Below are 26,976 nucleotides of genomic sequence, written 5' to 3'. Positions count from 1 at the left end.
CAATTGATATTTCAGGGACATTGGGGGGTGGAGGTTGGTGGATCCCCCTTGCTTAGAATATTATTTATTTAATGTGGCACAACTGCTAACCACAATGGTGGATGGTAACCTAGTAGGGCACAACTATATTATAATTGAAGACCCCACGATGAACTTTGCCTAGAATAGTAACCTAATGCGATATATATATATATATATATATATATATATATATATATATATATATATATATATATATATACATATATATACATATATATATACATATATATATACATATATATATATATATATATATATATATATGTATATATATATATATATATGTATATATATATATGTATATATATATATGTATATATATATATATATATGTATATATATATGTATATATATATATATATATATGTATATATATATGTATATATATATATATATATATGTATATATATATGTATATATATATATATATATATATGTATATAGGCTGGCTACTCCTCACTTCAGACAGCCTCTGGTCACGGGTGGCACAAGCTAAGTATATCAGACCCCTCCATCTCATGGATTGGTTCCGTCAACATCACAGCCCTGGCCCCAACACCTCAAACATATGGAAGGCCGTTTTACTTTCTCTGCCGCTTCTCAGGGAAGGTATCACTTGGCGCATCAAGAGTGGACAGGACGTGAGAATTGGCATTGATCCCTGGGTAGGATGCGGCAACCTACACAGGCTCTCTGATGATCTTATCAGACACCTACATGGCAGGGGAATAACTCACATTAACCATATAGGGGACAATGCTAACACTGTATTTCTACATCAGGCCTGGTACTCACCAGCAACCTTGGGCATTCCGGTACAGTGGCATCCTGAATGGAACGCATTTACCGAGGCCCTCACACAGGCCAACATCAGATTATCTGAAGGGCCCGACGAACTCATATGGGCCATCGCTAAACACGGGCATTATACTCCTAAAGAGGGATATCTGAAGCTTATGGAACCGTATAAACCCCCGGACATCCTCCCTCACTGGAACCTGATCTGGAAGCTTCAGGCTGCACCTCGATGCCGCTTACTAATGTGGAATATCATATATGACAAAATCCCCACGGGAGTAAACCTCTTGAAGCGATCTTATCACGGCCCTTTCAGATGCCACTTATGCTGCTGTGAAGAAGAAAGCACTGATCATCTCTTCATCCGCTGCTCAGTCACGCAAACGTTCTGGCACAGCATATCTGCTCATATACCCGACCACAAGGATTGGAATGGATCCACCTGCAAGGAAGCCTGGAGCAACTGGATCAGAGACCACGCGGGCAAACTCACTAACTTACCCCTCCTCGTCTGCTGGGCCATTTGGATTGCACGTAACCGCATCATCTTTAATAATAGGCCCCCAAACTGGCAATCCATCCTGAGCCACACTATTGCTGATTTCAATTTACTTCCTTCGACGGAGAAGAACAGACCTACCCGTGCTATTACTCCCCCCATCATCGATCGATCAAAGCCTTGGGCCTTCTTCGATGGCTCTGCCCAGAACAATGGCTGTGGTGGGGGTGCTATCTTATACTTGAACGAATCCCACTGCTTTAAGATTCAGATCAATTACCAAAACGGCACTAATAATTTCTCTGAACTCAGCACAGCCAAACATATAATATATTTTGCAATACAAAAACAGTGCAGACATCTCCAACTATTTGGCGACTCTCAGATCGTTTGCAATTGGATAAATTCTACAGCTCATTGTTATACTTTTTCTTTGAGAAATATCCTTGACGAAGCCAAAAGACTGATCACTTCATTTGAATCTTTTGTCTGTCGTCACATCTACAGGGAGCAGAACGAAGAAGCGGACAAACTGTCAAAAGAAGCAGCGAACAGCCATCTAGAACAATGGCTGATACAGGAACAGATCGATGGATCCATCCATCAATATTATCACCGGCCCTATATAGATCATAACAGGAATGGGTCACCAACCCATTCATAACAATAGACATGATTTTGGACATCTCTTTTTGAAATATGGTTTTATTTGCTACTGTTTATCATAACTGTTACAGTGCTCCCTGCGTGGAGCTAGTTTTTGATATTTAAAATTTTGTATATATATCATATAGACTCCCTGCGAGGAGATCTAGAACACACAGGTTTATTTTGATGAACTCTGGCAGGCCAAAGGCCACATATGAATATGCAACATGCATCTGCAAAATGTAATTTCTCCCTTTTTTAATAGAAATTACGACTTTTTCCTAATGGGAAAAAATATATATATGTATATATATATATATATATATATATATATATATATATATATATATATATATATATATATATATATATATATATATATATAGAGAGAGAGAGAGAGAGAGAGAGAGAGAGAGAGAGAGAGAGAGAGAGAGAGAGAGAGGCATTTACCCAAGTGTTATTCACAAAATGCGAGGAAGCACATGGAGCATTTCCTTGAGGAAGTTTTCCATGGAAAACCTTTTGGGGAAACACAATAGATGCTTCCACACATTTTTGGATGGCATCCCTAGTAAACTTGTTGGTGTAGATTAACGCGAGTAACTTAGGGGGATTAAAATTGGGCATCTGTTGCAATGAAACTAGCTAAATGACCAATGGCATTGGTGACAACTATATCAATCCCTTGTCTTCAATATATATATATATATATATATATATATAATATGTTTGGGAGAGAGTAACTCCTACTTCCCCCTAATGGTGGTTGAAATTAGATCCAATAACCCATGTTCTATATTAAGGTTTCCAAGGAAAAACTCTTAGAGGCACATGATGGCAATGATAATGGTATTTGATATGCTAATGCCTTGAAGCCATTGAAAGAGGGCCTCCATAAAAAGAGTCAAAATATTTCCAAAAGTATACAAAGTAACATAATACTTTCGAGGAGCGATGTATCACCTCCTCAATGATGGTTCCTCAGGTGAGAAAATGGTCAATATTCACCCTGGGTGACCTTCCCCTAATGAAACAAAGGATTTGTCTGAGGAGATTCTTGAAATAGCATAGGGTCAGGAAAAGTGGCACAATGAACAACAAAGGGGCTTAAACCCAAAGGTTTTATATTATATTTTTTAATTAAGAAATTTGTTGAAAAAAAAAGGCTCATGACCCTCTCTTCCTCTGTACTCAAGACATTGTGGACAATACATGACACAATGTGATTGGCTCATACAAATAGCATGGCGACATGGTTAGCATGATGATGTTAGAAAAGGTGAGATGTGGCATGTGTTTTCAATGTTTTTAGGTGGCCAAGTGGGCCAAATCTGGGTGATAAATGTCATCACTCATAAGGTTCTGCGTGACAATGTTGACGTAAGCATGAAATCATCTAAAACACATAACCCTAGAAGGTTTAAAAGGGGTGCAACGTGGGGACGCCCAGGATGATTCAACACCAGGAAAATGCAATGAATAACATGGAAGTAAAAATTACCCTGGTAGTATTTTGGTTGGTCAAAGTGTGAAACGCAGGTTCCTCTAGGACACATCATCCTGGACTAGCATCCCCAGAAGATTTTAAAAGAGTGCAAGAGAGGGAGCTTCGGGATGAATAAGCACCATGACAGGTGGAATACATAGTGGCATACAAAGAAGAGCCAAGAACCAGTTAGAAAGAGGCGGGGACATGTGACCTTGAAGGTGCCACCTTGGATGGAAAGAAAAGGGAGTATGGGAGGTAGCTCTAGGATGATTCAACTCTAGGACATAATGAAAAACATAGTTAGAGCCTGAGGACCAATGGTGAAGGCATAGGGAAGATCCACATGATACGTAATCCTGGAAGGAAGGCTAAGGGCTAATGCAATTGCCTGGACTGGGTTTTATGTGCATTTTGTGATCACGGATGTAGAAGGATAATACATGGTGATTAAGATTTCGAGGCTATAACACAAAGGAGCCCCCAAGATTGTTTTTACAGTGGTTTTCATATGTTAAGTGACCAAGGGATTTCGAGTTAATTTCAATGGAAAAGCACTGTGGTTTGAGGGTTCTATACAAAGCGTTGAGGATTTTAGCACTACGGGAATATGTTTAAACAACATGAATGAGTCAACAACTTTTCATATTTATGATCTGTACTTGACACTTTAGCAATATTTGGTTGGAAGAGTAGGTATTGAACATGTCAGCAACATTTGACTCCACCACATTTAACAGTGCACCAAAGGCATTAATAAAGCACTTCCTAGATTATAGAGCATCATCCTTGATCACTAATGGTGACTGAGGAGAATTGAGAAATTAGGCAACAAGAAGGAAACAAGGACCACGACCTGCAAAAGAGTGTTGGAGATCCATGCTATTTGTACAGACATAATTCAATGGAGGAATTCCTTGAGTATATAGGTGAATCGAGCATTAATTCCCAATATGGGAAACACTCAGGTGGCCATTCTATGAATTAATGTTGATGTGGTAGCCAAGTAATTTGATGCAACTACTGCGTAGTTAAATCACTGATGGCATGCAATCAGATTTGCAGATCCTTACAAATATGAAATTGAGACCATACCTGTACTTGTTGGTTGAGTAAATTGAGCCCATACACATGTTATTAGTTGAAAACCAGTGTGCCATACTACAAGTTGAATGCGACAGTTGATGAGTTGACAGATTGCATCATTCTCTATGTTGTTGCTGAACAAAAATATCAGGAAACGCTGAGTCAAATGTGAAGCATTATTAGATGTTGTGAGAGAGAGAGAATTGCTGCAGAAGGTTGTGTCTGTGTATGAGAAGAATTGAGGGCAAGAGCTCTTGTGTGACTAGACTAATCAAGGTTCGAGAGTAGAGGTAATGGAGCAGTGAGGTGTGTAGTGAAGAGTGAGGCTACAAAGAAGAGAAGAAGGAGTTGTGTGTGATAGCATATTAGGTTCTCTATGTTTCTCCATGTAATATATGTAGGCCTTTGTTACTCTTTTTGAAAATTGTATGAAAATAAGAACAATTGGCTAAAGCAGGTTGTGACCTGCATTTATAAGAGGTTGGTGCCTCTTAGAGAGTTATGGCTTGCTACTTATTTAAAGGGGGTTGGGGCCTCCTGTGAGTGGGTGCTCACAAACAAAAAAAATAAACAAATTGGTGGTTTTCCCATTTGGGTTTCCACGTTAAATCCTTGTGTCCATGTGTGTATGCTGTTCATGATGTGTATTCACATGAATGTCTTAATCTGTTGCTTATGTAATTAATAATTACTACTCACATGATATTACAAATTTGAATTAACAAAAATTATTGATTCATCCCCCCCTCTTAGTAATTCCATATTCCAACAGACATTACATTATTTTATAAGGTTTAATACTTACAGTTTTGTAGGAGGGCATGGTAGATCTTCCGGTAGTCTATTTTCCATATTCATCATACCAATGGCTTATAGGATGTGATTTATAATAGGTAGATGAGGAGGGTGTTGTAATTATGTGAGAATATGAGCTTAGGGGGTCATCCCAAATAGCTAACAAGAGCATATCATATTTGGAACAATTCAAAGCTAGAGTTGAAAAATGGGAGAGGAGGAGAACGAGCTAGTAAAGGTGATAAGAACATGCATCTTGTTCCCCATCATTAAACAAGATGATAGTTTGAGAAAAGCATATGAGGATATTTATAGAAGGGTGGGTGGGTTGGCTCGCAAGTGAAAGGAAAGGAGGGCATACTTTTCTAAATGGATTGAGATAGTTGAGAATTGTTGGATCAATAGGATTAGGTCTTGTTTATCTAGGACATAATAAACAACACTAGCATATCTTTTATGAGGAAACTAAGTGGAATTTCTAAAATTCAATAAGTAAGGGAATCCATTTAGAATCAACATGACATAAGGCTTACCAAGGTGAAACATGTGTTTTTCATATGCTAAAAGAGGTCCCCAACCATCATCAAATACCATATGAAGACCTATTGAGGTTGGATTGATCCGTCATAGATAGAGGGAATCCTTAGATATATCATGGAGATAAATATGTTGGTCCTTGGTATGTGCGTTGAAATCCCCTAGGAGGAAAAATCCCCCAAAGTTGAGTATTGAACAATATCATAATATGAGTATAGATAAGGTTCCCACTCTATATCCCTACACAAGGCATACTTTGAGGATGTTAAGAGGAAGTTGCATACTGTAATGTAAATGTCTTATGGAAGGGGTAATAAAATTGATTTGAAGCCACATGAACCAAGAAAAATCATATGAAGAAATCAAGGTGACAATGCTCTAAATAAAATCTTGAACAAAGAAAGTCGTGCCTCCTGATCCCCATATCCCATTTGCACCTTGAGTCACTTACCTACGAACCAAAACATATGATAACCTAGATGTGGAGGCACTATATGAATATGACTTGCATGGGTATAAGTGAAAAAGAGGATATCTAAGGGTTTAAGCGCACCATAAAATGAAATGGGAAACATAATAACAAGGAGAAACAAGAAGTATCTCATACAATTGCATGGATCTTTACCCCTTGTACACCCACTAAATATCATATTAACAAGTCAAATAGTCACTATAAAAAAGTTACATATAGGAAACATCACATCAACAAAAAATGTGTCAAAACATCAATGTTTTCTCCATACATCTACTTTAAAACATAATTCATATATTTATCAAACAAGTTACAAGAATGCAGAGAATGAAACATGCACCTCAATAACAAAATTTACCATGTAAGAAGTAAGGTAGTAAAATATCAATAAAATAATCAAGAATCACAAATTAAATATCTCAAGAAGAAACATGACCAAAAATTACTAGAAACATATGTTGGAATTTATTGCTTAAGGAGTCATAGTTAAAATTGTTTTCCACATACCAAGAAGTCAAAGGATAATAAGTAGTGTAATAAAAAATCAGAATATGAGAATCAAGGTCCAAAGAAGAAATTCAAAAAAACCTATTAGAAAAAGCTGAAGAAAATTCCCACCTAGGAAACCTTACTCAAAATTGATTGAACAAATCAAAACATTGAAATATCAGAAGATATAGAATGAATAACATTAAAATGAATTCAAAAAGTCAAAAGATAATGTATAACTTTCTCACCTAAGGGATCGTAGTCAAAGTTTTCTTATGCAAATCACGCAGTTAAAGGATGAGAATTAAACACAACAAAAAATTATATCAACTTGTAAATGAAAAATTCATTATTGATAAAGAAACAATGACCAACTCAATGGAAATAAATAAAACACCAAACCAAAAAAAATCTAGATCCTAGAGAGATGAACAAATATTGATCCAATTGATATCATAAATCAAAACAACACTATTTTGGAATAATATCAATCAATTAAAAAACAAATGTTCCAACATTGAAATCAAGAAACAAAATAAAAGGATGCCTTATTGTCATCCAAATCATGAGAGTCATTATGCCCAATGACAAAATCAATATAAATATAAACAATATTCTTCCTATATTCATTAGAACCACGATAACATAATGGAGATGCAATCGACGACTTATTCAATATAAATATAAACAATATTCTCCCTATATTCATTAGAACCACGATTTCAAAACGTAATGTAGATGCAATCAATGACAACTTTTTTTATCCAAAGAAATAATGAACAAAAAGTATCAATCAAGATCAAATCTAAGATGGATTGGCCCATATATAATGCAATAGTTATGCTCAACACTCTAGAAATCATATTGTAATTCGATTCTTCAACCACTATGACATAAATTAAAATCATTACATGCAAAACAAAGATGTATCCTTTTCTAAATAATTCTTTGAGGACAAAGCATCTTTGAAAGGAGAGGAAATGTAATGAAAATTAACATACATCAATAAATAATAATAGTAATAATAATAAAAATTATGGGATGCAACCCTTCACCTTCTTGATTAGTCAATAAATATGCATATATTGTTAGAAGGTTCATTGTATCATCTCATTTATTCAATTATATATATATATATATATATATATAGATAATTTATCCTATATGAATTTCAACTGTTTGTCTATATGTTGTATTTCATATATGAACTATTGTTCATTATATTAGCAATTTTATTTTTAAATCCCATTCTTGTACTTGATGAAAAGGTTAAAATATTGTAGATAAGATATCCACTTGATATGCCTTGCTTGCTTCAACTTGCTTTGCATCCGCAAAAACTGCAAAGTATTATTGTTACTGTGGATGAATGTCTCCTTTCATATAATGTACGGTCTGTAATATTTCATTGCTTGGTGTAAGGCTACTAGTTTTCATAGGTTATAATAACACCATTTCATTGGAAGTTTTCAAATGATAAGCAATTGGTCTTCTCTCTTGTATGGGGGCTACCCCATAACATAACTATATGCATCCATCACAATCTCAAAAGGCTTCTACAAATATGGATTCCCTAACAAAGGTGCTTTAAAAATATTCTTCAATATGTCGAGCACTTTCTCTTATTCTTTCATCCAAAGAAATATACTCTCTCCTCTTGTCAAATAATGTAAAGGTGCAACAATATCTGAGGTATGTGAGATACACTTTCAAAAATATTGAAAAATATCAAAGAAACTTCTTAACTTTGTGAAATTCGTTGACCTACACCATTTTTGAATGATTTTTACTTTGGCTAGGTTGGTTCTCACTTAATATTAACCAATCACAAATCCTAAATGTTGAAGTACAGATTTGACAAAATCACACCTATTCATATTCAACTACAACTTTATCTCCTTCAAAGTTTCCCACACTTGCCTTAGACAACTTGTGTTCTTCCCACGTTTTGTTATAAGCTAAAATCTCATCTAGGTATACAACTATAAACGAGTTAATGAAGGGTATAACAACTTCATTGATCAACCTCATTGATATGGTTGGTGTGTTAATAAGTCCAAATGGCATTACCAAGCATTCAAAAGACCCCAACTTTCTTTTAAAAATGGTCCTCCAAGGGTCTTCTAATTCCCATTAGAAAGTTTCCAATTCTTTGAAATGGGTAATGGTTCTTGATGGGGATCTTATTAGGTGCCATAAAATTGGCACACATTTTGTAATTCCTATCTTTATTTGGAATCGAAACAATCAAATATCAAGGAAGGAACACACTAAGCTTAAAAATTTTGATCCAACAATTATTGCATCCACTCTTTATTTTACCTCTTTATAAGAGATACTCAATGTATACCAAGGTTTGGTAATGGTAACTCTGGTTATAATCGAATCTCATGCTCAATTGACCTTATTGGTGGCAACCTATTTGGTTCTGCAAATATGATCCCATACTTGCATGGAACTTGACACAAGTATTCCTTGTGGTTGACTTTGATATAAAATCCTCCTTTTGACTATGTCTCTATAGCCTTATCCTCCTTGGGTCTTAGAATCAACATTATAGATTTCCTACTACTAATTTTCAAATTTTTAGTTTTCTCAACATAAATTAAGGGTATTATCTTTGTTGGAAACTAGAATAATACTGAGATGGGGGAGGGGTGGGGGGGGTTAAAAATTTTAATATTAGTTCTACCCAAATTCTTTGATATTTTCTTTGTAACACCATATCTTTCTCGGACTCTCGACAATATTCTTGTACACAACAATGTCAGATCTCATTTAATCTCCATTTTTAGCTTCTGCTAAGATCTTCTGTGCACACTCCATCTCTTAATTGCTTCATATTTATGCCATTTAGTAGTTTCAACCTCTGCACAATCCCCTTGTGCCAACTCTATCTCTTTATCTCTCTTTCATCAATATTTTGACTAATCGGGAACTCAACTTATATAAATTTTTGTAACTTCACACTCACTAATAAACTGCCACAATTTTGTTTTTATTCAACAAAATTTTCATCTTCTAAATAATGAGAGTTACATTTTTTTTATTCCCGCCATTTGATTTCTACATCTATCTTAGATTTTGGGCATTTTCGTTTTTTTCTTTCCTTGAAACACCAAATTTTTGCCTTCGCTTATTAAATTTGTGACACAGACCAACACTCCTGAAATGTCACCAAATTTCAATCTTAGCTTGTGATTTTTAGGTTCCCTGATGCATATGATCGAGAGTTAGGATTGAGAGATTAAGCCCAGTAGGCGCTTAGCCCTGGGTCACTGCAACTCAACACTTCTCTGTTATAACAAAATTTTGACCGAATTTGGTTATTCGGTCCTTTCAACTCCATGTTGGGTAGCATGATCCAAAATGTGCTCTAGGATTGTGTTGGGTGTGTTATATTCTTTCATTATGTAGACCTAATAATAATTGGGAGAACTCAAGGATGGGGGCCAAACTCAAAGATGGTGGGTGAACCTACCCATGGTTTCGTGCATGGGTTTTGCACATGGTTTTGGGCATGATAGTTTTCTGCCCATGGTATTTTGTAGATCCAATCAAGGGAACTATTATTTTGTTCTAATATAGTGTTAGTGGATTGGGGTTTATGAATGCTTAGATATGTATTGTAACATTGGAAGGAATATAATGAAAAATCAATCTAGTAGTTTTGGTGTTGGGATCTAGTGGAAAATGTTTGTGTATATTTATTTTCTATTCTCACCATTGTTTATTTTTTGTTGTTGGAAGAATTTGTTTGCAAGTAATTTATATACAGGGCTAAGGCCTACATTTGGTATTAGAGTTGCTTTGGCTGCAAGGGGATGCCTTTCCTTCTGAGGGGTTTTACTCGGGCTTGTGGTAGACCCTGTTATAGTGGGAGATCTGCAGGATCGATTCTTGTGGTGAAAGAAGATGGCAAACAATGGAAAGATAGAGATCGAGAAATTCAATGGAAAAAGTTTTGAGTTGTGGAAGCTCAAGATGGAGGATCTATTGGTGGATAAATATCAATGGATTGTGATAGATTTGGGTACTAAGCCAATGATAATGTCAGTAGAAGACTGGGCAAAGTTGGATCGAAAGGAATAAAGCACAATATGGTTGTGTATCTTAGATTCAGTATTGTTGAATGTATGAGGGGAAGCTACGACGAAGGCTTTGTGGGACAAGTTAGGGACCTTGTACCAATCTATGTCTCTGGTGAATAAACTGTTCCTATGGAAAAATCTGTATAACCCGAGGAGGAAGGATAGAGACTTGGTAACAAAGCATCTGAACACCTTTAATACTATGGTAATATAATTTTTTTTCTATTGATATAAAAATTTCAGATGAAGATAAGTGCGTCAGTTTGTTGTGTTCTCTACTAGATTCATGGGGTAGTCTGGTTGTTACTATAGATAACAAGACAACTACCTTGAAATTTGATGAAATAGTCTCATCCTTGCTGTCAGAGGAGTTGAGATGAAAAAATATGGAGAGCCAGAATGGAGATGTCTTGTATATAAGAGGACGATCTCATAACATAAACAAAAATAATTCCTCAAGTGGGATATCTAAATCTCTAGGAAAACCTGTAAAGGTACACTGTAAATGTGGAAAAGAAGGGCAATACAGAAATGATTTTAAATATAAAACTCCCGAGAAAGGAAAAGGATCTAATGTTTCTCCTTCTACAGAGGTGAAAACCACCTAAAATGAAGGTAGGGATGTGTACTTGGCTTCTTCTTCAAGTACACATGTAGATCATGAGGCATGGTTGATTAACTCACATGCATCCTTTCACTTTACTCCCCATAGGGAGTGGTTTTGCGAGTATGATAAATATGATGGTGCTGATGTCTTCTTAGGGGATGACAGGAAAGCCAGAATCATAGAACGTGGATAAGACAAGTTGAAGTTGCAAGGTGGAAGGATTAGAACAGTTCCTAGTTTTTTTCATATTCCTACATTGGCTAGAAATTCGATTTCTATAAGAAAGATGGATTATGTAGGTGTAAAAACAATGTTCAAGAAAGATACTTGCAAGATGGTGTGAGGAGCACTGGTATTGATGCAAGGAGTTCAGATTGGAACTCTATACAAGCTTATAGGTAGCATTGTTATTGATGGGTGCAACAGTTCTGTGGTTCCTGAAAGTGGAGAAAAAAATGTAGTGGTCTGTGGAGAAAGACCATGCTATGGCATCAAAGGCTTGAACATATTGGAGAGAAGGACCTTCAAATACTTCATGGTAATGGCATGATAGAAGGTATGTATAATTTCTCTCTGGATTTCGATTTTTGTGAACATTTTGTATATGGGAAGCATAATAATGTGAGTTTTCCCTTAGGTGCTAATAGGGAAAAAAGGATATTAGAGCTTGTGCACAGTGATGTGTTTGGACCTATGTCAGTTCCTTCACTGGGTAAGTCTATGTACTATGTCTCATATATATATGACTTCTCAAGGAATACATGGATATATTTCCTCAAAAAGAAATTTGAAGTCTTTGACAGGTTTAAAAAATTTAAGGCTTTGGTGGAAAATCAGACAAAGAAGAAGATTAAGGTGTTAAGGACAGATAATGGTGGAGAGTTTTAGAAGAAGGAATTTGAAGAGTTCTGTAAAAAATGCGGTATAACACGACAAAAGACTGCTCCTACACACCTCATCAAAGTGGTGTTGCAGAAAGAATGAACAAGATGTTGATGGAAAATGCAAGAAGCATGCTCAATGGCACTGGATTAGGGCATGAATTCTGGGCAGAGGAAGTGGATACTTCATGTTACCTGTTTAACAAATCACCTTCATCAATGTTGGAGGATAAGACTCCACATGAGGTATGAACTGGTAAGAAAACCTTTCTTTCACATCTGAGGGTATTTGGGTATGTACATGTTCCAAAGGAGAAAATAACAAAGTTGGATAGTAAATCTGAAAGGTGCATCTTTATTGGGTATAAGGATGGTTTAAAAGGTTATAAGTTTTGGAACCCAGAAACAAGGAAGGATGTGTGCAACTGAGATGTGGTGTTTAGAGAGGTCAAAGATGTTATTAAACATGAATTCCTACCAAAAGAACCTAAGAAGATAGAGTTTGAACTAAAGGAGGAAGAACCGGACTCTGCAAAATAACAAGAATTAGAAGAGAAAGATCCATAGAATCCAGTTTTGAGAAGACCAACTCGAGATACAAGGTAACCAGAGAGGTATAGTCCATCTACTTTTTTTTCAAAATTTCCTTTATCTATTACTGATGATGATTCCAGATCTATTAGGGAGGCAATGGATTCAAAAGATAACAAACTCTAGAAAGAGGCCATGGTTGATGAATGGCCTCTTTGGACAAAAATGAGGCTTGGGATCTGGTGGAGTTATTGGCTGGAAGGAAACCCAATGGTAGAAAATGGGTGTTTAAGAAGAATATGAATGCAAAAGGAAAGGTGGGGAAATAAAATGCTAAGTTGGTAGCAAAAAGGTTATTCCCAGGTGTCAAGAATTGATTTTGGGATCTATGGGAAAATCTTTGTGTATATTTATTTTTTTATTCTCTCCATTGTCTATTTTTCTGTTTGAAGAATTCATTTGCAGGTAAATTCTATATAGGGTTAAAGCCTACATATTGGATATCCCTGCATCTAGATTAAATATGGGGATTCAATAATATCTTCCCCATTCCTCCTCACAACAATGATTGCACCTCCACTAGGCTAGATGGTTGGATAGCCCTTGCGCTAGGTCCTAGATCTAGGGATCCAATCCCCACTTCACCTGTCAACCACTTGTGCCATACAACCCTCAGATGTTGGATGGGATTTTTTCCTCCAGATTCTGAAAATACAAAAAACACCAAATTTCCATAGCACTGCAAACCCTTGCAAAAACACCTCTTGGTGTGAATCTTGAGGCATACTACATTATATTCCATGTCGCTGCCACATCATCTACCATATCATATCTCTACCACATGACATGCCATGTGATCTTCCATGTCACTCTCTACCACCTATTATTTTTAGGATCCTTAATGCATATGATTGGGAGACAAGACCAAGAGATTAACCCCAATAGGTGCTTACTCCTGGGTCACTACAACTGAACACTTCTCCGTTATAACAATTTTTTGATGGAATGTAGTTATTCGTTCCTTCCAATTCTGCATTGGGTAGCGTGCTCCCAAATGTGTTCTGGGCTTGGATGTCCTTTCATCTAGATTAAATTCGGGGATTCAATGATCTCTTCCCCACTCATTCTCACAACAACACTTGTACCTCCGCTAGGATGGATGGCCTGATAGCCCTTGTGCTAGGTCTCAGATCTAGGGATCCAGTCCCCACTTCACTCATCAACCACTTACGCCATGTGAACCCTAGATGTCAGATGGACCCTTTGCCTCTAGACTTTGAAAATATGAAAAAAATGAAATTTTCATAACACTGAAAACCATTGAAAAACAATCTCTTGGTGTGAATCCCAAGGCCTACCATATAATATACCTCATCATCTCTCTACCACCTGACATGCCATGTCGTCTTCCATGTCACTCTCTACCACTTGTGATTTTTAGGCTCCTTAATGCATTTGACCAAGAGCAAGGACCGAGGGATTAAGCCCAGTAGACACTTAGTCCTAGTTCATTGCAACTCAAAACTTCTCTGTTATAACAAAATTATGACAAAATTTGGTTATTTGGTCCTTCTAACTCTGCATTGGGTAGCATTCTACCAAATATGTTCTGGGCTTAGATGTCCTTGCATCCATATTAAATTCATGGATTCAACGTTCTCTTCCTCACTCCTCCTCACAACAATGCTTACACCTCCACTAGGATGGAAGACTACATAACCCTTGTGCTAGGTCCTAGATCTAGGTATTTAGTCCCCACTTCACCTATCAACCACTTATTCATGTGATCAATGAAAGTTGGATGGAATTTTTACCTCCAGACTTCGAAAATATGAAAAACACCAAATTTCCATAACACTGCAAACCATTGCAAAATAACCTCTTAGCATGAATATGAAGAACTACAACATCATCTTCCATGTTGCTGCCACATCATCTACCACATTGTCTCTCTACCACCTGACATGCCTGTCATCTACCACATCACTCTCTACCACCTATCATGCCACATCACTCTCTGCGACCTGTCAACTTCACTGCCACATGTCACTTGAAAAAGGGCCACTTGGCCACCAAAAAGTTTCAAATCCACTTGCCATGTGTCATGACCATAGGGTGCCATGTCATCATCCTGCCACCTATCTCTTCCACATCACCTTTCCATGTGTCCTCACTCAGTGTTCCATGTCATTGGCCTACCATCTATCTCTGCGATCTGGAATTGGTTCATTATAAGTTACCTTCATGTCTTGCAATGTATACTTCATCCACAAAATATGAGTGCAACATGCTCTAGCTACTATGTACTCAGATTTAGAATCAAAAAGTGAGATAAAAGTTTTTTTTTCTTAACCATGCTGTTGGGCCTCCAAAATGTCTTCAAAATGACATCGACTTTCACCTTTATCGCCACCATTTCACTCACATGTCGCATCTCCATAACCATATAACCTTTCATTAGCCACCATTTTCATAAATATATGGGTTAGGATCCTTACTTACCAAAGTTATTTATTTTATGTGTTTAAAGTGAATTTATGATTAAAAACTAGGAAATTAACATGGTTTCATGTATCTATATATGTGGCTTGAGTTTCATGACATGTGTAGGTTATTTGGAAGCTTCCAAGGCACCCTTATGTGGCCTCCAATGCTCAAATTCGAATTCCCTTCAAAGGAGACTTGGATATGTGTCCTATTTGGATTGTAACTATATGAGGTGTCTCATCATTTCCTATTTAAATTAGAAATATATTAGACACCTAAGGGATATGTGTCTCATTATGAGTTATTTCGTTGTAACTATATGAGATTTTAGTGGATCCTCATTAAATAGGGTAGCTTCTTATGTTTTTGTATAAATAGGAGAGCCTTTTCCTTTGAAAGGCATGTGTAAAGTTGGGAAAATGCTCATGTTTTGAATATAGAATTTGGATTTGGCTCCATGCTCATGAGTGATGTTCATTTTGATTTGGTTATGCTTGTATATGGAGCTTCTTCACTTTCCATCCTCATACACCATTGGAATGACCATCTAATGATTGTGAGATTTAATTGCTTTTATAGATTAAAGTTCATTTTCTTTCTTAGTATTAGGTTTAACATAACTGTGTAATCTTTGCTTTCTAAAAACATTTCAATAGGGAAGATTCATGTATTTTCTAATTGGATTAAGTTTGAGGCAAGGGCTCATAGTTATTTAGTTTCGTTTCATGTTCTGTTATTTACTTTCTTAGATCAAACCATCAATTCATTGTATAATTGAATTAAGGATTAGACCAAGAAGGTGACTTCAAATTGGGTGATTGTGTTATGAAACCAGCTCAAGAAAAAGATAGAAAAGATAGATCAACGCCTTAAAATTCAGCCTCTTCGAGGGGGAAACCTCCTTTACATTACATAAATGAACAATTATTGGATGATTCAAATGACAAAACCTCCTTTCTATATATAGGAGTCTAAGGAGTCACAATATAACCCAACCGACCTAACAATAATAATATAAAGCCACAAAAATAAGAATAGAGGGATTCTATGGGGCACAATAATAACAATATGGGGACAATAGGGGCACAACAATATTAATAAGGGGTACAACTACAATAGTAATGGGGTAATCACTAGTATTATAGGGACCCAACATGCCCCTCTCCTTCAAAAAAGTGTTGTCCTCAACGCTTGAGCAGTTTTGGATGCTTCTGTATAAAATTCTCATCTTCCCATGTGGAATCTTCAACAGCTAAGTTCTTCCACTTGATAAGATACTCTGAAATTGATCGATTTCGTAGCTGTCGAGTTCTTGTTTCTGTGACTGCTTCTGGTTCCAATATAATTTTTCCTTCCTCATCAAGTTCTGGCAATATTGTTTGAACTGGGAGCTTATCGCCTATAACCTTCTTTAAACATGAAACGTGGAAAACTGGGTGCAATCGAGAAGCTGCAGGAAGCTCCAATTTGTATGCCATAGTACCAATCTTTTGCAACACCTTGTACGGACCATAATACTTTGGTGATAATTTATTATCCTTCTTAGTTTTCTTGAGGGACATTTGCTTATATGGTTGTAGTCGTAGGAATACCCAATCACCTACATCAAAACTTCTTTCGCTGCGATGTTGATCTGCCTATTGTTTCATTCTATTCTGTGCCAACACGAGGTTATCCTTTAAGAGTTGGAGGACTTGTTGTTGATGTTTGATGTGATGTTCCACTGCTTGAACCTTAGAATTTTCTCTTAAATATGATGTGATGGATGGTGGATGATACCCATAAAGTGCCATAAATGGGGTCATTTTTGTTGCTGTATGGAAGGAAGTGTTATACCACCATTCAGCCAGAGGCAACCATTTGACCCATTGTGTCTGTTTATATGATACAAAGCAATGAAGATATACTTCCAAACATTTTTTTACTATCTCAGTTTGCCCATCAGATTGAGGATGATAAGATGAGCTATGAGCTAACTGAGTACCAAAACAAGAAAATAACTCTATCAAAAAATTTCCAGTGAAAATGGGATCTCTGTCACTTACAATAATCTTTGGGTTTCCATGTAGCTTTTGAATTGTTTCCATAAATGCAGTAGAAACTGTACTCGCTTTAAATGGATGTGATAATGCACAAAAGTGTGCATACTTGGTAAGTCTGTCAACTACCACCATGATGACACTCTTTCCCTCAGACTTGGGTAAACCTATGATAAAATCCATTGAAACCTCCTCCCAACGTTGGCTTGGAATGGATAAAGGTTGTAATAGACCCGGTCTTAATTGTTTCAAGTTTATTTTTTTGGCAAACCAAACATTCTGCCACAAACTTTTGAATATTTGATTTAAGGCCATCCCAAAAAAATTCCTTCTTAACCCTGTGGTAAGTTTTTAAAAATCCCGAGTGCCCTCCTAAGGGAGAAGTGTGCAATTCCATAAGAATATTTTGTTTTAGCTGGGAATTATTACAGAGGTATAAGCGATATTTGTACCATAACGAATCATTTTTCCAGCTAAATGTATTCGATGTACTGGAATCTTGTTGTAACTTTCAAATAAGTGCCCACACTTCTTCGAAATTCTTCCATTCCTCCCTTGCTTCGTTTATCCAATCTGGTTGGATAATAGAAATGGCGCACAACAATGCTTCCACATCCTCATCCTTTCTTGAGAGTGCATTTGCCACCACATTTTGCTTCCCTTTTTTGTAGATGATTTCAAAGTCATAACCCAACATCTTTGTGACCCACTTTTGTTGCTCTTCAGAGGATAATATTTGTTCTAAAAAGTATTTAAGGCTATCATGATCCGTTTTTACCTTGAAATATCTTCCCATTAGGTAGGGTCGCCATTTCTTAAGTGCATGGAGTATTGCCAGCATTTCCTTCTCATAAATAACTTTGTGTAAAAACTTTCCCTTGATTGGACGACTTTCAAAAGCAATGGGTCTTTCATCTTGCATTAAAACAACACCAATTCCATTTCCTGAAGCATCACATTCCACAATAAAGGTTTTTGTGGAGTCCGGTGTAGCTAAGACAGGTGCTTGGCACATTGCCTCTTTAAGATGTTCAAAGGCCTTTGTTGCTTCTGGAGTCCATGAAAATGCATCTTTCTTCAATAGTGTTGTTAGAGGTGCTGCTATTCTCCCATAATTCTTAACAACCTTGTGATAATACCCTGTTAACCCGAGAAATCCTCGCAGATGCTTTATGGATGTGGGGATTTTCCATTCCTTAATGGCTTTAATTTTGCTAGGGTCTACCTTAACTCCTTCATGAGATACAATATGACCCAGATATTCCACCTCTTGTACTCCAAAGAAACATTTGGATCTTTTTGCATATAATTGTTTCTCCTCTAATAGTTGTAGCACCCTGTCAACATGTTCAACATGATCCTTCCAAGACTTGCTGTAGATTAGTATATCATCAAAAAATACTAACACAAATTTTCTAAGGAATGGTTTGAAAATTGAATTCATCAAACCTTGAAATGTTGAGGGTGCATTGGTAAGGTCAAAAGGCATGACCGAAAATTCATAATGACCCTCATGAGTTCTAAATGCTGTTTTCAGAATGTCTTCAGTTTTCATTCTGATTTGATGATATCCTGAACGAAGATCCAACTTGGTGAAGTAAATTGATCCATGCAATTCATCCAGTAATTCATCAATGACAGGAATGGGAAAATTATCTTTAATAGTGAGCTTGTTGAGCTCCCTATAATCCGGACACATGCGGCATGATCCATCCTTCTTGTGCACCAATACTACTGGAGTAGAGAAAGAACTTTGACTCGGTTGAATTATACCCGCTTCTAGCATTTCTGCAACCATACGTTCAATTTCACTCTTTTGGGCATAGGGATATCTGTACGACTTGATGTTTGGAGGAACACTTCCTGGAATGAGATGAATAGCATGATCATGATCACAAATGGGTGGGAGACCTTTGGGAGTCTCAAATATCTTGGAATGATTGTCCAAGACTTTTTGGAGATCTGGAGAAATATATGATTCCAATGTGGAAACATCTAGCGAACATAATTGTGCAATTACACCTTTTCGTTCCTTTTTTAGAAGCTTTGTCATACCGTTAGAGCTGATTATCTTTCCTGGTTTCCATGCAATACCCCTTAATTCAACTTCCTTTCCTTCCATAGAAAATTTCATGAAAAGTTCTTGAAAATTAAAATCTATCGTACCTAAGGATTGTAGCCATTGGACTCCTAATACAACATCAGTACCTCCCATTGGAATGGAAAGCATTGGGCTAGTCAATACATATTCTCCCATGGATAGCTTGATATTATGGAACTTTCCAGAGAAATTTATTGTTCCTCCATTTGCAACCATCAATTGAAACTCTGGCACCGGATATAAGAAGCAATTCAATTCTTTTGCTACCTTACAATGAATAAAATTGTGGGTACTTCCTAAATCAATCAACACTATTACCTTTTTCTTCTTGATTTGTCCTTATATCTTGATGGTTTGAGGAGTGGTAATTTCTGCCAATGCATTACAAGATATGGTCGGATTCATTTGTTCTTCATCTAGGCTTTGTTCCTGGAGTATATCCTCTTCTTTTGACCTTTCTTGCTCCTTTTCTTCTTCCTCTTCACAATCTATGTAGAATAATTTCTTCTCAGCACACTTATGACCTTGAGTGTATTTGCTACCAAAACTGTAACAAAGCCCTTTTGCTCTTTTTTCTTCCAGTTGTTGTGGTGTCAACCTTATAGGTTGTGGAAGACTAGCGGCAATAACACTTCCATCTTTATAGTTGTGAGTGGTATGCTTCCTGGTTGCCATAATTTTGCTTTCCATTTTTCTTGCTAACCTGAATGCCTTCTTGATCCAGATTTAAACAGGAACACAATAGATTACAGAGATAACCATAAATACAGAGATGCGATAACCATAAAAACAGAGATGCAACGGAAATAATACTTCATTTCATTACTGTAAAATACTGAAATATGCTTACAAATAGAAATAACCCAGCTAGGGCGATGGTAGCTTATCTCTAAGAAGAGATGTGTCGGCTACATGCCTCTGAACTGTTTCGAACTGTGTTACAATGAGGCTCGAAGGCCTATTTATTGTTGAGAAACAATGAAAAACCCTTCACATCCCGAAACCTAACCCTAGAAGATGAAACGCCAAATTGTGGGCCCCGTTTGGGTAAATTGGTACATCAATTTCCCGGGGTCGTAACTTTGGCATACGATCTCCGTTTGACGCGTACGATAGCTCGTTAGAAAGATCTATCCGAGTACTACCACTTTGGGAGGCAACATGTGTTCAACATGGGTCCATGGACCCATGTTGCCCCAGATTCCCAAAAAAACGTCGTTTAGGGCCTCAAAACGGCTCCGGAAGTTCAGGACCCGAAAAACTGCTAAAAATAGTAAGTTGTGCTACAATTAAGGAAACTGAAAATGCTGAGAAAGACAATGGTGGGGGTCCAGGTGGACTTGGCAGGTGGCCACCAATATCCACCTGGATCATTCCTCCCCCCTTAGGAAGCAATGGTCCCCATTGTGTTGAGATCCTCCATGAGATGAGGAAACTTCTGTTGAACTTGTTCCCTGGTGAGCCACTTGCCCTGCTGAAGGAGTTGGCCTGCTTTGACAACTCAATACAGTTGGATATTCTGTTGGCGAGTGGTCTTGATCTGTGTGTCCATGATCCGATCAGTCGCAGCTTGTTCCATGCAATCTGGATTTAATTCTGTGGGTTTGAGCTGTTCTGCAATGTCGGATGTGTCTAGCAATGGTGGAAAGTATGGCCGAAGGCGGTCCACATTGAACACTGGGTGCAGGCCAAGGAATGGGGGAATGCTGAGCTCAAATGCATTGTCTCCCATCGCCTTAGTAATGGTGTAAGGACCGTATCGAAGTGGTCTCAATTTCCGATAGGCTCCAGTAAGGCGTTCCTTTTGCAAATGCAACCAGACTTTGTCGCCCACCTGAAACTTGTGTGGCACCCGGTGTTGATCATGTCGCTGCTTGTACTTGGCATTTGATTTCTCAAGATTGTCATGGACCTGCTGGCGAATGTGTTGGATGCGCTTAATGAAGCTGGTGGCCTTATCTGTTTCGGACTGGACATGAGCTGAATTCATGTGAGTAGCTGCAAGTGGTATGGCCACATCAATGGGGCATAGTGGCTGGAATCCCAAACCCACTTGAAAAGGGCTATGGCCAGTGGAGCTGTGAAGAGCTCGGTTGTAGCTGTGCTGAACATAGGGGAGGCTCTCGTCCCATGTGCGTGGATGCTTTGAGTTATACATGCGCAGAATGTGCATAATCATCCTGTTGACAACCTCTGTATGGCCATCAGTTTGAGGATGGAAGGCTGTGGACTTCGTGAGTTTGGTGTCCAGCATTGACCAGAGACTGGACCAAAATGTGCTGAGAAACCGATTGTCCCGATCTGAGATGATAGACTGTGGGATCCCAAAGTGCACCCACACTCGTTCAAAGAAGAGTTTAGCAGTGGCTTCTGCTGTGATATTCTTCTTGCAGGCCATCATAATGGCCATCTTCGAGAACCTGTCGACGACCACAAAAACACAGTCATTTCCATGCTTAGTGGAAGGAAGGCCTGACATGTAATCCATGGAGATGGATTCCCAAGGTCGACTAGGGGTAGCCAATGGGGTATAGAGGCCGTGCTTCTTAATGGTCGGTTTGGCAATGGCACAGGCAGTACATGATCGAATGTACTTCCCAACATCCTGTCGAAGATTCGGCCAATAGAAATAATTTTGCAGTACTGCCACTGTTTTCTCGACCCCGAAATGCCCAGCAGCCCGACTGTAGTGTGCTTCCCAAATCATCTTGGCACGCTCGCTTGAAGGAACACAAAGGTGACCGAGGTGGCATAATAGGGCATCCTGGAGGTGAAAATCTGCAACATGCCGACCCTCCAAGAGTGTCTGGTATGTGTGGCCGAATTCTGGGTCGCTTTTGTAGAGAAGTGGCCAGTCAGAAGTCTCGTGCCCACAAGAGTTGAGCACGGTGGTTAGCGCCATGATCGGTGGCCGACTGAGGCAATCTGCAACATTATTGGTGCTGCCCTTTTTATACTTGATGTTCAAGTGAAACTGTTGCAGGTATGTAGACCACTTCTGATGGCGATCATTCTGCAATTTCCCTTGGGTCTGTATGAACTGCAGAGGTCGGTGGTCTGTGTGGATGACCGTTTCCTTCCCCAAAATGTAATGCTTCCATTGTCGGCAGGCCTGTACAATGGAATACATCTCTTTATCATAAGTGGGGTACTTCCGGACTGTGTCTGAAAGTGTTTCACTGTGATATGCCACTGGATGTCCATGTTGAGTAAGGACTGCGCCAATAGCATAGTCAGAGGCATCTGTCTCGACCTCAAATGGTTGTTGTAAATCTGGTAAAGCGAGCACTGGTGCCATGCAGAGGCGATCCTTCAACTCCCTGAATGCCTTCTGTTGAGATTCAGACCAAAAGAATTTTGCTTTCGCCCCGCCCTTAGTGACTTGACTCAAGGGCCAAGAAATATGAGAAAACCCCAACACAAACCTGCGGTAGAAGTTGGCAAGACCTAGAAAGCTGCGGAGTTCTGTTAGAGTGGTTGGAGAGGGCCAATCCCGAATGACTTGGATCTTGGCTGGATCGACATGCACCCCCTGTTCATCAATGATGTATCCCAGATACTGAACCTGGGTCATGCCAAAAGTGCATTTCTCCAAATTGGCACATAGCTTGTGTTGCCGCAGTGTTTGGAGAACCTGTCGGATGTGGTGGAGGTGCTCTTCCCAACTCTGGCTGAAGATCAGAATGTCATCCAAGTATACTACTACAAAGGAGTTGGTGAATGGCCGCAAGATGTCATCCATTAGCCTCATAAAGGTTGCAGGAGCATTCGTCAATCCGAAAGGCATGACCAACCATTCGAAGAGGCCCTCCTTGGATTTGAAGGCAGTCTTCCACACATCGGAGGGTTCGATTGGTACCTGGTGATATCCTGACTTCAGATCGATCTTGCTGAAATATTTCGCCCCCTTTAGTTGGTCTAGGAGGTCATCAATCCGCGGGATCGGGTACCTATTACGGATAGTGATCTTGTTCAGCGCCCGATAGTCAATACAGAGTCTCCACGTCCCATCCTTCTTCTGTACCAACACGATCAGGCTCCCACAGGGCGATGAACTCGGATGGATGTGACCTTTCTGCGGGAGCTCCTGAATCTGCCTCTTGATTTCATCGTTCTCCAGAATGGAGTGCTGATAAATTGGTCCATTGGGTAGCGGCGCACCTGGGGTCAGATCGATGGAGTGCTTGACTTGACAGTGTAGAGGAACCCCTGCCGGGGAGGTGAAGATGTCCTCGTACTCCTCCACAACCTTGTCCATCTGTAGTTGTCGTGCAGAGGGACCCCGTTTGGAGGCCGCGGCCACTGTCTTTTTCTTTCCTTGAGAGCGTATCATCAGGAAAACAAATTTCCTGGTTTTGGAAATGATCTTACTGCATTGTTTTGCAGTAATCAAAGAGATGGCGGCAGGTGGTGCTACCTCTGGTATCCTGAACAACTTATTTCCTAATGTAATAATAACAGCACGGTGCCTTGATTCATACACAGCATGTCGCTTCCACAAGTATGGTTGTCCTAGTAATACATCACAAACTTCAAGGGGAGCAATGTCACACAATACCTCATCCGTGAAGGGCTTGATGTTGTATGGAAGGCGACACTGCTGGCTCACGCGAAGATCTCGTCCTTGGTGAAGCCACCCAATGGTGTATGGTTGTGGATGTGCTGTGGTCGGTAAGCCCAACCGCTTCACGACCTCTGCCGAAATGAGGTTCTTTTGACTCCTGCTATCAACAATGAACTGTATCGGGGAGCCCTTTACCCACATCTGGGAGTGGAAGAGACGCTCCTCCTCCTCTGGATCTTCGGGTTCATTTTTCTGGATCTTTGCGGTAGCAACAGTGGCACTGGGATCCGCATCAATGATCTGCTTCCCTTTTTCATACCCCTTATCAGGTTCTGACTCAGAGTCGGAACATGCATCTGATTCTGAAACCTTTAGCTCAGCCACCAGTGACTGCTTGGCCCGACACTCACTTGTGTTGTGAGAGGAGCTCTTATGGAACTCGCACCATTTTCCAGTGTCCTTTCTCGGCTTCGCGGCACTGTTCTTTGCTTGCAGCTTCGGCTGGTTGTCTTGGGCTGTCCCGCCTTGGCTTTGTCCTTTGTTCTGTGGTTTAGGGGCACCTTTCCCCTGCTTTGGATTCGCAGATCCAAAGTCTCGCTTCTTTTGTTTAAACTTCTGCTCGACCTTGACGGCATATCGGTATGCTGCGCCGAGCGAGGGGATGTTTAGGAACTGTATTTCTTCCTGGATGTACTTGTGTAGGCAGCCACGGTATTTGAGTATCAAATGTTGCTCCGAATCCTTGATACCCAACTTTGTGCGAAGGGTATGGAAAATATTGGTGAACTCCGGCACGTCTTGGTTCCTTCCCTGCCGCAGCGTGGTCCACTTTATGTATTCATCCTCATAGCTTCCGACAGGGTAGTACTGCTCCTTGATGGCATCCCGGAATGAATCCCAGGTGGGTGCGGCTGAAAATAGTGAGCCAGTACTTTCATCCTTCTGCTCGCAGTAGGTTTCCCACCAGTGCTTGACGTGGGGGGCTGCTTTGAGAAGGGCAAAAACAATCTTTTCCCGACTCGAAAATTCATGAACAGAAAAATAACCCTCTAGCAGATTTAACCATTTATCTACGGCATCTGCGTCTATCTGACCCTCGAATATGGGGATTTCAAAATTAACTTGTACCTTAAAGGGTGTGGCGTTTCCAGAGTAGCTGCTGGAAGCCGATGCGTTGCTTTTGGGTAGCCGCTGAAGGATCTGGGCAAAGCTGTCCATCATCGCGTTCCGTTGTCGCTCGAGGGCTTCTTCGAGCAAGATTTTGATGGGATCACCTGCCCCCTTGTCTTTCTTCTCGTCTGCCATGGGAGGCCGTCGGGATTTGCGAGGCTGGTCTTGCAAAGGTTCAACCAGTTCAAGCCCTAACTCCTTATATCCCGACCTTGTTGGGGACATGCAAAGAAAAACAGAGAAAAAGCAGACTGCTCTAATACCACTGATCCGGATTTAAACAGGAACACAATAGATTACAGAGATAACCATAAATACAGAGATGCGATAACCATAAAAACAGAGATGCAGCGGAAATAATACTTCATTTCATTACTGTAAAATACTGAAATATGCTTACAAATAGAAATAACCCAGCTAGGGCGATGGTAGCTTATCTCTGAGAAGAAATGTGTCGGCTACATGCCTCTGAACTATTTCGAACTGTGTTACAATGAGGCTCGAAGGTCTATTTATTGTTGAGAAACAATGAAAAACCCTTCACATCCCGAAACCTAACCCTAGAAGATGAAACGCCAAATTGTGGGCCCCGTTTGGGTAAATTGGTACATCAATTTCCCGGGGTCGTAACTTTGGCATACGATCTCCGTTTGACGCGTACGATAGCTCGTTAGAAAGATCTATCCGAGTACTACCACTTTGGGAGGCAACATGGGTCCATGGACCCATGTTGTCCCAGATTCCCAAAAAAACGTCGTTTAGGGCCTCAAAACGGCTCCGGAAGTTCAGGACCCGAAAAACTGCTAAAAATAGTAAGTTGTGCTACAATTAAGGAAACTGAAAATGCTGAGAAAGACAATGGTGGGGGTCCAGGTGGACTTGGCAGGTGGCCACCAATATCCACCTGGATCACTTCTCTAATGAATCAGGAATCAGGTTCCCAAAGGCGAACATCATGATGGATATTATCTTTTAAAGACCCTATGAACACATCAATCCTATGATCCTCTGGAATATTTTTTACCCTTATGTTCAATTTTTAGAACTCCTCAATGTGCTCCATTATTGAACCCTTTTGTTTGAGACTTATCAATTGGCTAAAAAAAGTGTTCCTTTTTGTATCCTCATAATGTGCTATCAATTATTCCGTAAAAATTGCCCAAGTGATAAATTGTTTACGAGAGCAAAGCCATTGATACCATACAAACTGATTTGGTTCCAAATATAAAGTTGCAATACGTACCTTTTGTGTGTTTTGCACATTATTGAGATCAAAAAATTGCTCCATCTGTAATATCCATGTTGTGGGATCCTTGCCATCAAACTTCCTCTTATCGATTTTTGGAATATGGTGCATCTTCGATCCAACATTAGAGTCTATGAAATCATGATTAACATTTCTTTGTTTGCATCATGAGTTTCCTTTCCTCCCCTTTCACCATTAGTAAGTATTTCTTGTAGAAAATTTGTCAAATATGCCTTCAAGTATATCTTCAAATTGTCAATCTTGGCTTCCACGCCCTTTATCTTAGATTCCACTCCATTTATCTTAGCTTCGGTTAGCTTTTGTGAGAATGAAATTTGTTGCACTTGATCTTGTAATTTTGATATATCATGTAGCATTTCTTCCTCTTCTTCATGAGTCATTTTAGA

General features: G+C 39.0%; 1 protein-coding gene across 1 annotated transcript; it reads left to right on the top strand.

The window, feature by feature from the left end:
• The first annotated feature begins 560 nt into the window (after positions 1-560).
• Positions 561-2,003, top strand: LOC149138876 (uncharacterized). The gene has a single exon (XM_089450520.1). The coding sequence runs from the start codon at positions 561-563 to the stop codon at positions 2,001-2,003; it is 1,443 nt and encodes a 480-aa protein (XP_089306646.1).
• Positions 2,004-26,976: the final 24,973 nt, after the last annotated feature.

This window comes from Pinus tabuliformis, chromosome X (assembly GCF_031772625.1).
Source record: "Pinus tabuliformis cultivar Carrire ecotype Pingquan chromosome X, CPIR1, whole genome shotgun sequence".
NCBI lineage: Eukaryota > Viridiplantae > Streptophyta > Pinopsida > Pinales > Pinaceae > Pinus > Pinus tabuliformis.
This window is presented reverse-complemented; position numbering and strand designations above follow the sequence as displayed.